This window comes from Chiloscyllium punctatum, chromosome 49 (assembly GCF_047496795.1).
Source record: "Chiloscyllium punctatum isolate Juve2018m chromosome 49, sChiPun1.3, whole genome shotgun sequence".
Lineage (NCBI taxonomy): Eukaryota > Metazoa > Chordata > Chondrichthyes > Orectolobiformes > Hemiscylliidae > Chiloscyllium > Chiloscyllium punctatum.
The window spans coordinates 47,423,243-47,439,649 of record NC_092787.1 but is presented as its reverse complement, the minus strand read 5'-3'; the positions used below and the strand labels follow the sequence as shown (position 1 = coordinate 47,439,649).

Genomic DNA, 16,407 nt, shown 5'->3' with positions numbered 1-16,407 from the left:
TCCACTCTGCACTTCCTCCCTTTGGGAAGTCTCTTGTTCCATGATGCCTTAGCTGCCATTTATATTGCTCTTTCATAGTGGCTAGAGCTGTCTTGTCTTCACCTTGTGATAATGGAATATAATACCCTTTACTGTAATTTGAGAGCTTTGAATCAGTTTCATTGGAATTGTAACTTTTGTCCATTTAGAATGGTAACCTAAATAGCAGGTAACCTAGCAGGAAGCCAATGATGTTAATTGATTAATTGTTTGTATTGCTGACCAGATGAGTGCAGACAAAACAGACCAGAGGCCACTTGATGAGATTTACTTCAATTCAGTGGAATAATTTTCACCCTAACAGAAAAAGTTGAGTTCTTGAAGTCTCGAAACTGAGAGAGTTCATGGAAGCTTTCAAGTTGTCAGAACTGAAACAAGGTTTAAGCTGTCAGAACTGAAACAAGGTTTAAGCTGTCAGAAGTGACTGGGGTTCAGGCTAGATGAACTAAAAAGAAGTTGAGCCACAGAAGATTCAGCAGTCCAAGAGAAGATCTGGAAAAAGTCAGTTAAATAAGAAATCAAAGCGTTGAAATAGGGGTCATATCTTTAAGGCTTTGGTACTTACTCAAAATATGATTGGGAAACAGATTGAAAGTATATATTTACATTAAGATCTTTCTAAATTGTCACATATATGTTTGTGTTTTTGAAAATGTTTTGTTTAATAAAATTGTGTTCTTGAGTTAAAGAGCATTAGCAGCCTCACGTGAATATATTCAGTGATTACGCACCAAAATAACTAACTGGAAAAATTAAAACTGTGATTCATCAAGTCAGGATTTATGCTGGGATTTGACTTGTATAGTATTACCATCAGCTGCAAGCGTATGAATCTGTGCATTTCTTCAGTGAGCTTTGCAGCAATTCCTTGTCCATCATTATGTATTGGGGTTTCTTTGGTTCCAGCTCAAAGACTCTGAACCAGAATGAGATTGGTCAGATATACTATTTGCAAATGTGCAATCTGAGAAGCTAACTATCCATAAATCCCCACAAACTACAATCTGAACAAATCGCCTGCCCTACCTACCTTAACTAACTTACTCATTAGTTATCTTTAGTTTATTTACTGAACTAACTGACCACTAGGGGTTCAGTTTTATTAAATAGGTTAATTTAATGTGATTTTTTACATGATGTGGAGGCGCCACTGGTGGACTGGGGTGGACAAAGTCAAAAGTCACACGAAACCAGGTTATAGTCCAATAGGTTTATATGTGATCACAAACTTTCGGAGCTCTGTTCCTTCACTGGATTTTACCTGACAAAGGAGCAGTGCGCCAAAAGCCTGAGATTTCAAATAAACCAGTTAGACTATAACTTGGTGTTGTGCGAATTTTTTAATATAAATCAGTAATCACATTGCAGCATGAACTTTTTTTTTGTATTCAGGAGCACCAAAAGAGTCAATTGCGATTGGAAGCTGAGTTTTAACCATGCTAGTTTTGATTTCCACCGACTTAGAAAATATTGACCAGGCTTTTTTTAAAATTGCAAACAAATTAAATTAACAGTGAAAAAAAAGTTGATCCTGCACAAAAGATTTGATGATTTTTCTGTGAACTTCAATGGAAGAAAGCTTAGGTATAGGAGAGATTCAGCTGCAGATTCACTATAAATTCAAATTATGCAACTCATGGTACAAAATGAACGCACTGAAACAGCGTCTATTCCGTATCAGTACTTATCCTCTGCTCCCATACCAACTTAATCCTGTTACTGGTATACTGAAATGTGGTTACAGTCTAATCACCTATCTCACAGCATAATTAAATGTATATCAAAGGACCATATTTAAAAATCCTCACTAATTCAAGTTTAATATCAAAGGTGATAATGCCACAAAGAGATATCTAAATACATAGCAGGATAAATTTAATTTGTTCTGGTCATATTATTCCTGTGTGCATTAATTATGGAGTCGCCATTTCTGGTTGCTCCTGTGAGATTATTCATCTATTTACTTCGCATCTCCTTCTCATTCTGCTCTGAATTTCCACACTTTCCAAATACCCGTTAATTTTGCACTTGATTTCAGAGATTCTCTTAATACTGTGCACTAAAGATGCTGAATCGAAAAACCTATCCTTCCTACTTTCTCAAATCACTAAAAGGAAAAGCAGGCACTGCTCCATAACAAAATGTCCCTGTAACCGGAAAGAGATTAGGCAGCGATTTACCCAGCCTCCTGCTCTCCATCGCGCAAGCCTGATCATCCTCCATGATGCTGAGTCGACTGCTTCTGGACCAGGGCCAGGACCATTCCCACGTTTCAATTCGTCCATTGCCCAGCCAATAGGATTTCTGGAACGGAAAGTACCATGGTCTCGGCAGTCCATACATCCCTGCAAAGAAAGTGGGTAAATATGCTAAGAACGAAAGATCTGTAATGCTCTCTGGATAGGCTGAAGCATTTGGCAGCCAAAAAGAAACACACTCTTCTGTCCAAGATAAAGATAGCAGACAACCGACACACAGCAAGGGGTCTAAAAACAAGATACATAGCCAGTTAATCTGCTTTTGGTATTGCTGCTAGAGGAGTAAATGCTGATTACACCACTACGTGAGCTTTCCTGGTTTCTTTTACCTATTCTAGGCAGTCAGAGAAGATCTGAGTTTAACACAGAAGGGGACAGCTCAGTGGCAGACTGCAGTAACCACTTCAAATCTATCTGAAAATTGCCAGTAGGGATAGAACCAACAATTTTTGTACTCAATGAGATTCCAGCAAAACAAAGCAAAGCTGACATCATTGCCTTCACTTTATCCCAAGCACTGATGAATCTATGTGATATATTTATCATGGAATTCTATTACAGTCAACTACATGTCATTTTTGGTAACTTCCATGAACAATTTTACCACCTTTTCTTGCAGTACGTAAACAGAATGCACTCACTAGTTGGTATTACACTGACAGCACAATAATAGGCTGAAAGTGCATTGCATATTACTGGAATCAAAGACAGGCATCTTGTATTGGTCTTGAGAATGTAAATCAACTCTAGAGCTCAGGCATACAATGTAAACCATTTAATCTTCCTTCCTATTGTCTCAAAACACTTGGCAGTGTTGTTGTTTCACAGTGGCTGAATTACAGAATTATTACAGCTAAGTAGATCAAATGCTTTTTTACTACAATGGATTCCTGAATTTTTTTTTTAAGTGTTTAGGGAATTATATTTTATAATCAAATACTGAATGAATAATATTCTGCTTTCATCTCACAGGACAGTAGGATTTTAAATGACACCCTCAGCATCAAACTTTCTCCAGACCACTTGATCATTAGCTGTCCAGCCAATATCACTTACTTTATAAGTTCCATCAAACATACCTTCATGAATGAGAAACTGCAAATGGCTGAAGTGACACTGATGCCTTCACAGAGAACAGAGGAGAAGAGAAGACTAAAGAGATGTGGAGGTTAAGCAGTAAGGGAGGGAAGGATATGAAGAAGCGGGAGGGGGGGGAGGGAGAAGAGAGAGAGGAAGTGAGGATCTGCATTTACATATTGTCTTCAACCACTTCTGGACATTCCAAAACACCCCAAAGCTAATGAACTATTTTTGAAGAATAGTTACTGTTGCAAAATACGAAATGTGATCGATTTGTAGTCAGCAAGATCCTGCAAAGAAAAAAGCTGATGACGTTTTTCTGATATAATTCAAGAATAACTATTGGCCAGCAGATTAGTGTTAACTCCTGTGGTCTTTACTAGAGGAAAGGGCAGACTGGATGTGGTTTATAATCTCCTCTGAAAGACAGACCTGCATTTCTTACCCATCCCTAAAATGCCCTTAATCTGATGGCTTGGTCAGCTACTTCAGAGAGTCACATGGAGGTCTGACTGGGTAAAGACAGCAGATCTCCTTCTCTAAAGGGCAGTTGTGCCCCAGTTGGCTTTTCACAGCGATTGTCAACAGCTTTTGTGGTCACCATAACTTACAATCTGCCATCTGCCATGGTGGGATTTCAACCCGTATCCCCAGTGTATGATCCAGGGCCTCGAGATGACCAGGCCAGTGATACTGCCACTGTGCCATCGCATCCTCCTTCCAGCTAGAGAGACAAGATTCTTATTAGCTTCATTAAATTGTCACCACTGCCATTTTCACATCTCGCAACATGCTGAACCTAATTATCTTCCAGCATCAGAGACTGGAGAAGTCTCCGAGAAGATATTGTATCATGGAAGCACCTCACATCAGATCTTCAGTCGAACTGTCTGGCTAACTAAATGGAAGAGTGGAACACCAGCTGTTTGTTGGGCACAGTTGAGCAGAGTTTCAAGTCAATTCCCCAGTTTCCAACTTACAAATGTCTTTGCATCTTCCTGCTGTATCTCAGGAACATCCATTAAAGTGTGCCTGACAGATAAGCATGGTGAACGCATCAACGTGTGAAATAAGTGCACCAGCACTCAGAAATGTTAAGAAATAAACATTGTGTTGTAAACCTGTGCCAGTACTTTGCACAGTTTCTTGACATTCCTCGCAAACCATCCAAGTATGGAAAGCTAAGGGGCATGACAATCTTTAATTACAGTCAAGTTTAGAGCAGATATATCACCATTACTGCAGCTAATTTAAAGCAACACTATTGTACTGGGAGGTTTTAACTTTCGAGAAAGCTCAATCAGTCAACGCCTTTTTCAATAGGAAAGGGAAAGTTAAAGATCAACCTAGGCACAAGGATATGTCACTGCACTTTCCCTACATTACACCACTGACATTTCTCAGGTACTTCATGTGTTTTGAAATGAAAGATGGAGCTTGGGGCACACAGGGGTGACCTTATAGAGATTTATAAAATCAGGAGGGGCACAGATAAACAGAATAGCCAAGGTCTTTTATCCAGGATAGAGGAGTCCAAAACTAGAGGGCAAAGGTTTAAGGTGAAAGGGGAAAGATTTTAAAGGGATCTGAGGTGCAATCTTTTCCACACAGAGAGTGGTGCTGCATGGAACAAGCTGCCAGAGAAAGTGGTGGAGGCTGGTACAATTACAACATGTCAAAGACAGGTACACGAGGGAAGCAGGCCAAATACAGACAAATGGGACTAGTTCAGTTTAGGAAACATGGTAGACATTGACGAGTTGGGCCAAAGGGCACATTTCCATCCTGAATGACTCAATGACTCTATAAATGCAAATCTTTCCTTTGTTTTTTAAACATTGTCAATAGAGGGGGTAGCACAGTGGCTCAGTGGTTAGCACTGCTGTCTCACAGCACCAGGGACCCAGGTTAGATTCCAGTCTCGGGCGACAGTCTGTGTGGAGTTTGCACATTCTCCCAGTGTCTGCGTGGGTTTCCTCCAGGTGCTCCCATTTCCTCCCACAGTCCAAAGATGTGCAGGTTAGATGAATTGGTCATGCTAAAATTGCCCATAGTGGTTGGGTGCATTAGTCAGGCATAAATACAGTGTAGGGGAATGAGTCTAGGTGGGTTGCTTTTCGGAGGATCGGTATGGACTTGTTAGGCCGAAGGGCCTGTTTCCATACTGTAGCGAATCTAATCTGAACGAGAAATACCTCTCCAAGTATGGCGCACACTGGCTGAAATGGAACCATTTACTCACTTTGTGCCTGTGTGGCGATCTAAGGAGAAGTTCAGGACTGGGAGCTACAAGTTACCACTGCACATACACAGCATAGAAACAAGGCATTCAGCTCAGCAAATCCATGCTTGTGGAGATACTCCAAATGAACCTCCTCCCACCTTTCCTTCCCTAACCCTATCAACATCATCTTCAATCCTTTTCTCTGTGGTGTGCTTATCCAGCTTTCCCTTAAATTCATCCCACTTGAATATTAACACATCCTTCCTAAAGGAACTAGATGCAAAGTCTTGTTGAGGCCAAGCCAGAGTTTCATACAATTCAAACATAACAAGCAAAAACAAATAAATCATTCAGTTTTCACTTTGGCCTCTAAGGGGCATTAACATTGTTTTGCTTCTTTCATTGTCTTTCCTCAAGCCTTCCTTTATCCACATCACTATGTTTTTCACCCAGTTGATTTTTCTTCTTCCTCTGAGTTTTCATTTTGCTTCTTTCTTAGGCTGTCTAAGTCATAATTTATTGTCCGTTCCTAATTATCCAGAGGGCAGTTAAAAGTCAACCATGTTGCAGTGGGTCTGGAGTCACCAGGCCAAACCAGATAAGGATGGCCAATTTTCCTTCAGTAGTAAACAAGAGGAAAACAAGTAGGTGAGTGTGTGTGTGTGAGAGAGAGAGAGAGAGAGAGATATGTTTCATTCTGTTAATTTTTTCTAAGGGCTTGTCAGTAATGAAATTTCTCCTTCACTCACTTAAGAAATTGGCTACTTCATTTTGATGAAGTTCAAGTTTTCACTTGAAGTTGAACTGTTTACTAAGCCTGGTCATAATTAAATCTGCACATCAACAGCACTTCCCTCACCATCCCTCTCTCTTACCTCTTCAAAATATGTCAGCAAATTAGTTAATCATAACTTACTCTTAATTCTTACTAGCTTCCCTCAATTAATGTGTATTTCTCCACATCACTATTCATTTTGTCATGAATAATCTTTTCTAAAAGCTTTCCCATCTTCAAATTTAAATTGCCTGACCTGCAGTTGTTGGGAGTGTTTTAGACACTTTTTATGCGATTCTCCAGTCCAGTGTTACCATCCCTGAGTTTAAGAATGATAGGAAAATTATGGTCAGTGCCTCTGCAATTTCTTCACTTTTCTCAGCATCCTTGGATGCATCTCATTCAAACCTGGAGATTTACCAACTTTAAGTAGACAGCCTATCCAATATCTCCTCCTTATCAATTTAAAACCCTTCAAGTCTCTGAAATATATTCTCTTTCACCATGAGCTGAGCTGTGGCTTCTTTTCCTGTTGAAGATAGGTGCAAAGTTTTTTTTAAATATTTCAACCGTGCCCTCTGCCTCATATTTAAATCTCCTTTTTTTGTCCTGAAATGGTCCCTCTCCTCCTTTTAGTACTTTCTACCATATGTCAATCAAAGACTTTTGGATTCCCTTCTATTTTGGCTGCCAGCTTCTTCTCATAATCTCTCTTTGTTCCTCTTATTTGCTTTTCTAGTTCCTCTCTGAATCTTCCACATTCAGCCTGAAACTAAATATTCAGGAGTATGCGCCTTTTCCAAAGGAGAGGCAGCAAGGATGAATGGGTAAGTTTGTTGGTACCAGATGGAATAAAGCTGATTGCAAGAAATGATCTTGAACTGGAAGACGTCGAATTGAGATGGTGAGGATGAGAGATAACAAGGGGAAGATGACACTGCTTGAAGTAGTTTATAGGCCCATAACAGCAACTAAATGATAGGACGGAGAATAAACCAGGAGATAATGAGAACATGTGAAAAAGGAAGTATATTAATCAGGGTAACTTCAATCTTCATCTCAATTGGGTACATTAAATTTGCAGAGAGAGCCACAAAGAAGGATTCAGTGTATCCAGGATAGTTTCCTAGAACAATATATTATGGATCCAATGAGGTATCAGGCTATTTTTGATCTGATGGTGTGTCATAAGGCAGATTTAATAACAACATCAGATTAAAAGATCCCCAAGAAAACAGTGTCCATAACATTGTAGAATTTAGCATTCAGCTTGAGAATGCAAACTTGGATTGGAAACAATCATGCTAGACTTAATTAAAATAATTACCAAGGAATGAAGGTAATGAACAAAGCCAGACATTTAAAAAAAAATGCTTTATGATTCGCATTAAAGAACTATCCCAGCGAGAAAGAAGAATCCTACAAAATGGTAAATGAACCAAGGTAAACAAAGGAAGTTAAGGACTGTAACAAATAGAAAGAATAAAAAGACAAAGATTCACAGTAAATTTCAAAAATCAAAAGATGACAAAAATGAGAGAATGTAAACACTGAGACAAACTAGCAAGTATTTTAAAAATGGATGGTAAAAGCTTTCTCACATACATGCCAAGGCAAACTTCGACCCCATGACAGAATGAGTGGGGAAATAACAGAGAACAAGGAAATGGCAGAGGAGTTTAAAACAATTGCATCAGTTTTCATGGGACAGCACATTAGTAGCATTTCAAAAATACAAAAGAACCAAGGGGGAAAAGTGGGGGAGAATTATCCGGAGAAAAAAAAAAGAGATTAGGGAAACTAATGGGTCTTAAGATTGATAATTCCCCTGAATCTGACGGTTTTAAACTCATTCAACTCGGAAACGGAAGACAGGTAACTATAGTCGAAAGTGTCGTGCTGGAAAAGCACAGCGTGTCAGGCAGCATCCGAGGAGCATGAGAATCAGGCATAGTTATAGGCAAGTTAGCTTAACATGTGTCTTTGGGAAACTGTTAGAATCTATTCTTAAGGATATTACAGCAGTGCATGATTTCATGAAGGTGAAATCGTGCCAGGCAAATTTATTAGAATTCATTGAGGAGATACAAACAGGACAGATAAAAGGGTACCAACAGATCTAATGCATTTTAAATTGCAAAAGGCTTTTGGTAAGGTACTGCACATAAGGCTATTTAATATGCTAAGAGCTCGCGGTATTGGGGTTACTACATTTGCATGGATAGAGGATTAGCTAACTAAAAGACAGAGTTAAAACTTGTCTTTAAGGGCAAACACTTGGCAAATGGAATAGAATGTGGAAAAACGTGAGAGTTTATGCAACTAAGGAAGTTAAGGATCGTAGCAAATCCCTTTAGCAGGAAGAAGAGAGGAGCTTAATATTGTTTAAATGGCGAGAGACTGCAGAAAACCGCAGCGCAGATGGATTCATGAATCCTCATACAGAAATTTCAAAAGCTATGCATAAGTTCAGCACACATAAGGGAAGGTAAATGGAATGTTGATCTTTATTTCAAAGGGAATGTAATATAAAAAAGTGAACTCTTACTAAAACTATACAAGCCATTGTTAGACCACATTTAGCACAGTTTTGGTCACTTCATTTAAAGAGAGATGAGGACAGGTTCAGTAGTTTGGGCCTGTACTCATTAGAGTTCAGAAGAAAGAGAGATTACCTTATTGAAAAAGCAGAGATCCAAGGGAGAACCTGATCAAAGTGTCTAAGATTATGAGGGGTGTGGACAGGGTGAATAGAAAGCAACATTCCCCTTAATTGAAGGATCATCAGCAAGGGGCATAATTTTAAGGCAAAAAGCAGGAAATTTAGAGGTGATTTGAGGCTTTGTTTTCAATTCAGAGGTTTGGGAGGGTAGATGAGGTAGGAAATCTCACAATCTCTGAAAAGAACTTGGACGAGCACTTGAAATGTCATAACATTCAAGCTTATGGACCAGGTTTTGGACTGAGACTCGTGTAGATTTGGTGTAGCCTTTTGTTGGCAGAGACTCAATGGGCCAAAGGGCCGCTTCTGTTCTGTACGATTCTATGAGATATCCAGAAACATTATTGCTTTATTCTACATTAATATACAAATTTTGTGTATAAAATTGGTGTGAGGTGGAAAAGGGTGTGTTAGCCAGATCATCAAGATTCTTCATATTGTATTTCTTTACTGTCAAACAAATCATTTCTCTATGATGACTTTACTTTTATATGGCAAGCACGTAATTAATACCGTTAATACATTTGTTTCTTCATGTAAACATAACTGCAAAAGAATTATGCTAATAAACAGGACACATTAAATGTGAAAAAACATTGCCATTTTAAAATGATCTACTGTATGACTCTCAAATCCTCTTTCCCAATTTGGCAAGTATTTATACTCCTACACTTTACTGTTGTCACGCCATGGGATTTCTCTTCATGCATATAAAAACTTCCTGCGTTATTAAACCAGTCAAAACAAACTTCTCAGAGTTCAAATTTAACACCGAGAACCAGATATGGCAATGTCAAAGGCCATTCAAAGAGGTTGTTCACAACTTTAAAACAGATAAGTATAGCTTAATATTTTCAGTCCACCAACTGATTAGACCAAGAATCAATGTGCATATCAAGAAATGTGATGTCAATTTTTCACACAAAATGTATTTATACATGAGCTGCATCTCCAGGGAGAGATCAAGCTGACTGCACTTCATGTCCTGTCAATCAGTCCTCATGAAATCAATATCCTTTAGATTGGAATCTTATTTAAAGCCAGAGAGCCTGCTTTCACATTACATAAACTGACTGGCAAATAATTTCATGGGTATTAGGCTGGTGTGCAGAATGAAAACATAATGTGCTCAAACACACAAATAAAACTATCAGAATGGCACAAATCAACTATGGTTGGTCCATGCTTGATGATATTCTGTGCATCAATCTGACATAGTCAGACATTTCATTTTGTTTTTATTTTTAAATTATATTTAATAAACTAGTTGCAAGAGTAAGATTCACTACAATCTGACTAGCAAAGTCTCAGGAGCCTGAAAGGCAAGGTACAGCTGGACCATCATCATTGAGGCCTTCATACATCATAGTGTCGACTGGCTCTGCACCTCTTCATTAGCAAAATCTGTGAGCTTAATCCAAAACAGAACAATGATTGTCAATCCTTTAAACTCCACTTCAGTCCAGAGAAAGAGAATCAGTCTTACAATAATGATTACAGAATATAAAGCAATATGTTATCAACATCGCATTGTTCAAAGAATAATCTGAAAAAGTGGACAACTTAGAGTCATAGAGATGTACAGCATGGAAGTAGACCCTTCGGTCCAACTCTTCCATGCCGACCTAACCTATCCTAACCTAATCTAGTCCCACTTGACAGCACTTGGCCCAAATCCCTCTAAACCCTTCTATTCATATACCCATCCAGATGACTTTTAAATGTTGTAATTGTACCAGCCTCCACCACTTCCTCTGGCAGCTCATTCCACACCCATACCACCCTCTGCGTGAAAAGGTTGGTTCTTAGGTCTCTTTTATATCTTTTCCCTCTTACCCTAAACCTATGCCCTCTAGTTCTGGACTTCCCCACCCCAGGGAAAAGACCTTGTCTACTTATCTTAACCGTGCCCCTCATGATTTTATAAACCTCTATAAGGCCACCCCTCAGCTCTGACACTCCAGGGAAAACAGCCCCAGCCTATTCAGCCTTTCCCCATAGCTCAAATCTTCCAACCCTGGCAACATCCTTGTAAATCTTTCTGAACACTTTCAAGTTTCACAACATCCTTCCAAGAGGAAGGAGATCTGAACTGCACGCAATATTCCAACAGTGGCCTAACCAATGTCCTGTACAGCCACAACGTGACCTCCCAGCTCCTGTACTCAATACTCTGACCAATAAAGGAAAGCATACCAAATGCCTTCTTCACTATCCTATCTACCTGCGACTCCACTTTCGAGGAGCTATAAACCTGCACTCCAAGGTCTCTTTGTTCAGTAACAGCCCTAGGCCCATACCATTAATGTATAAGTCCTGCTAAGATTTGCTTTCCCAAAATGCAGCACCTCACATTTATCTAAATTAAACTCCATCTGCCACTCCTCAGCCCATTGGCTCATCTGATCAAGATCCCATTGTAATCTGAGGTAACCTTCTTCATTGTCCACATCACCTCCAATTTTGGTGTCATCTGCAAATTTACTAACTATACCTCTAATGCTCAAATCCAAATCATTTATGTAAATTATGAAAAACAGTGGATCCAGCACTGATCCTTGTGGTACTCCACTAGTCACATGCCTCCAGTCTGAAAAACAGCCCTTCACCACTACCCTCTATCTTTTACCTTTGAGCCAGTTCTGTATCCAAATGGTTAGTTCTCCCTGTATTCCATGAGATCTAACTTTGCTAACCAGTCTGCCATGGGGAACCTTGTCGAACGTTTTTCTCAAGTCCATATAGATCACGTCCACCACTCTGCCCTCATCAATCCTCTTTGTTATTTCTTCAAAAAAAACTCAATCAAGTTTCTGAGACATGACTTCCCCCACATAAAGCCATACTGACTATCCCTCATCGGTCCCTGCCTTTCCAAATACATGTAAATGCTGCTCCTCAGGATTCCCACCAACAACCCGCCCATCACCAATGTCAGACACACCGATCCATAGTTCCCTGATGTTGCCTTACCACCTTTCTTAATTAGTGGCACCACATTAGCCAACCTCAGCAAGGGACCCAGTAATCACTTCCCTAGCTTCTCACAGAGGTCTAGGGTACACCTGATCAGGTCCTGGGGACTTATCCACTTTTATGCGTTTCAAGACATCCAGCACCACCTCCTCTGTAATAATGGATATTTTTCAAGCTGTCACCATCTTTTCCCCATTTTCTATATCTTCCATGCTCTTCTGCACAGTAAACACTGATGCAAAATACACTAGGGAGGCTATGAATGTCTGCTCAAGAGCTCCTGCTTCATAGCTTTGTCACTTGGAAACAGGTGTGAATGACAATATGAACCATTCAAAGTTGATTAGTACACTTTATACCTTGTAGATTTTCTTAGGAAACTAGAAACGAGAGCGGATCTTTCAGCCTCTAGAATCTGCCCTGTCATTCAATTAGATCCTGACTGATCTATACCCAATTTCATTTATGTTCAATTCAGTCATATGCTTGGATTCCTTTACCTAATTAAAGTAAATCTAGCCCCTCCCCAACCTTGCGACACAGTGGTCGTATCCGTACCCTGGACTGGGAGGCCGTGTACAAGTCTCACCTGCTCCAGAGGTGCGTAATAACATCTTTGAACAGGTTGATCAAGAAAATAGGTTAAATCAAAAAATCTTTACAATAAAATCTCTCGAAGTTTTCAATTGAACCAACCGCAACAGTATTTTTGGGAGAATGCTCTGATTATCTGGAGCCTTTATTAGATTCGTCTGGATTACAGGTAGTTAGATTAGCAAAGAACACCTCAGGCAAAGATGAATTGACAACAGAAGATGCTACAGTGTATCCAGGAGAGATCTTGTAGTGCAGTGTGTAGCATCCAGAACTAATTCCCAAGTCAATACCAACTGGCCTAACTCTGAATGAAGATGATGTTCCATGGTCCTGGACTCCACATCTAACAGGACATTTTACCATTTGAGCCGATTGGACCCAATTATAGCCTATGTTTTAATCAACCTGCTCAGTGATATTATTACACACCTCTGGAACTGGTGGGACTTGAACCCAGGGCATCCTTGGACCTAGTTATAATTATTAGCATCCCAATTAGATCAACCTTCAAACCTCTCATTTCTAACCAATACAAAGGAGTTATTGGCCCTTATAATTAAATCATTTAAGTTCCTCTATCATTGTGGCGGATACATCATTCTGTGGTGGCAGTATGTTATATTTTACCCAGAGAGCCCAGGTTAGTTGACACCTATGGTCAATGATCATAGGGAATCCAATGTTCATTCCACCACATGGTTCATGAGAAAATCCATCCAATCTTATCACCTGTCATTGGCATATAATAGAAGGCTTTGCAGGTGGTCAGCCTATTTGGCTTCAATGTTCTATGGTGAATGTACCTTTCTTAGTCATCAAGTTCCAGAGTGGGACTTGAACATGGAGCTTCTGATTCAGATATAGGGATGCTACACACTGCACTGCAAGACCCCCACTGGATGCACTACAGAGTCTTCTAAAGTCAAGTCATCTTTCCTGAGGTGTGTTTTCCTGATTTAACTACCTGTAACCCAGATGGATTGAATAAAGGCTCCAGATAACCAAAGCATCCCTTCCACACTTTGCATTCTAAAGACCTTGAGATAAAAGCAAACTTTTTCTTTTTAAAAACTGCTGTGTAAATTTTGGCAATTAACATTAGATTTCGATTCCCTACAGTGTGGAAACAGGCCCTTCGGCCCAACAAGGCTACACCAATACTCCGAAGTGTAACCCACCTATTCCCCTGCCCTATTATTCTATATTTAAGCCTGACTAAGGCACCTAACCTGCACATTCCTGAACACAATTCACCTAAGCTGCACATTTTTGGATTGTGGGAGGAAACGCATGCGGACACAGGGAGAGTGTGCAAACTCCACACAGACAGTTGCCCAAGGCTAGAATCGAACCTGGGTCCCTGGGGCTGTGAGGCAGCAGTGTTAACCACTGAGCCACCATGCTGAATGGTCCCAAACAGCTGAAAACAGAACTGAAATCATGACAGAAAAAAAATGTTTATCAAGACGTAGAAATACAGAAAATAGGACCAGGAGTCGGCCTTTGACTTTAATCTGTTATTCAATAGGATCATTGCTGATTATCCAACTCCTTCCCTGTTCCCAATTTCTTGCCATACACTTTGATCCCTTTAACCCTAGAGCAGGAGGCACAGGGTCACTAGAATGGAATGGGAAATCAATTTCTCTGGATCAAGATCATCTTACACAAAATGTGCTAATATCTTAATTGCTGAAGCTTGCTAATGGCTCGCTAATGGTTAACATAGTCAACAAGGTAGCTTGTGACAGGAAGGCAGAGTCTGAACACATACACAGGAAGATAGAAGGGATCCACTCGATACGTTGCCTTCAAACACTTGTAAGTAAAACTGCACAAATATGAGGGGTGAATGATTAAGTAATACCTGGATGGACAGCTTCGATGTACCATGTCAGAACTCCATAAACAGTAGCATCCACGATGAGCATGACCATGGAGAGCAGAAGGTTGAAATCATCTCCTTCTACTGGTGACTGGTTCAAGGTGTGCCACTGGATTCCAACACCTGCCACCTCATAGAGAGCAAAATATTTCGAACCAAGCCCAAATGCAGTTGTGGACATGAGGGACTGAAAGACCAAAGAACAGAATTAGTGCTTAATACTTCTTATTTTCTGTTAGCATTAAAGTGTTTGATTAAGTGTGTGTGAATATATCTACATTTTATATATGAAACATCATGATAACACTGCACACAGTTCTTACTGAGTGAATACAGACATCCTATAGTTTTGAGAAACTTGAGAAGAATGTTTCTAGGAAAGTGCATTTTAACATCTGTGTGGTATCTTTTTTTCCTGTCTGTGACACAAAACTGATTGCTTCTCTTCCTCACCACTGCACCCCCCACCAACCTATCCCCTCTTGTCCTCCTCCCAGCACTACACCAGGGTCATCCTGCAGTTTAGTACCAGCTCTTCAAAATGTTTGTATCTAGGTGAATGCACTTAGTAGAAATCTCTCGGGTTGTGTTATGCCTAGTTCTGTAGTGACCAGAGTCCGACATGTCTTGAGAGTAGGGCTGCTTTATAGAGTCATAGAGATGTACAGCATGGAAAAAGACCCTTCAGTCCAACCTGTCCATGCTGACCAGATATCCCAACTCAATCTAGTCCCACGTGCCAGCACCTGGCCCATATCCCTCCAAACCCTTCCTATTCATATACCCATTCAAGTGTCTCTTAAATGTTGCAATTGTACCAGCCTCCACCACATCCTCTGGCAGCTATTTCCATACACGTACCACCCTCTGCATTAAACGTTGCCCCTTTAGGTCTCTTTTATATCTATCCCCTCTCACCCTAAACCTATGCCCTCTCATTCTGGACTCCCCCACCCCAGGGAAAAGACTTTGCCTATTTATCCTATCCATGCCCCTCATAATTTTGTAAACCTCAAAAAGATCACCCCTCAGCCTCCGACGCTCCAGGGAAAACAGCCCCAGCCTGTTCAGCCTCTCCCTGTAGCTCAGATCCTCCAACCCTGGCAACATCCTTGTAAATCTTTTCTGAACCCTTTCAAGTTCTACAACATCTTTCCGATAGGAAGGAGACCAGAATTGCATGCAATATTCCAACAGTGGCCTAACCAATGTCCTGTACAGCCGCAACAGGACCTCCGAACTCCTGTACTCAATAGTCCGACCAATAAAGGAAAGCATACCAAATGCCTTCTTCACCATCCTATCTACCTGCGACTCCATTTTCAAGGAGCTATGAACCTGCACTCCAAGGTCTCTTTGTTCAGCAACCCTCCCTACGATCTTACCATTAAATGCATAAGTTCTGCTAAGATTTGCTTTCCCAAAATGCAGCACCTCGCATTTATCTGAATTAAACTCCATCTGCCACTTCTCAGCCCATTGGCCCATCTGGTCCAGATCCTGTTGTAATCTGAGGTAACCTTCTTCACTGTCCACTACACCTCCAATTTTGGTGTCATCTGCAAACTTACTAACTGTACCTCTTATGCTCGCATCCAAATCATTTATATAAATGATAAAAAGTAGAGGGCCCAGCACAAATGGACAACCATTTCCATAATCTCCCTTGTGCTTCCAGGATCCAACTGCAGAAATGAAAATATGCATAATATGCATGAAGGTTGACCTCAATTGGACTACATTACAGATTCCCTTTCCTTGCCTCTCTTTTCATTGACATAATAAAGGGCATCGGTGTAAAATAGTCACCAAAAATCAATATAGAATTCAGAGAAACAGTGATACTCTAAA

At 40.2% G+C, this 16,407-nt stretch overlaps 1 protein-coding gene across 4 annotated transcripts in view; it reads right to left on the bottom strand.

Annotated features, from left to right (window-relative positions):
• The window catches only part of abca2 (ATP-binding cassette, sub-family A (ABC1), member 2), a 548,786-nt gene that overhangs the window by 159,676 nt on the left and 372,703 nt on the right, over window positions 1-16,407 (bottom strand). For all 4 annotated transcript variants that reach the window (XM_072566424.1, XM_072566423.1, XM_072566425.1 and 1 more), the window contains exons 19-20: window positions 14,539-14,743; window positions 2,220-2,384 (exon numbers count right to left, since the gene is read on the bottom strand). In XM_072566424.1, coding sequence (XP_072422525.1) covers window positions 2,220-2,384; window positions 14,539-14,743 — 370 coding nt within the window. The remainder of the gene's footprint in view (window positions 1-2,219; window positions 2,385-14,538; window positions 14,744-16,407) is intronic.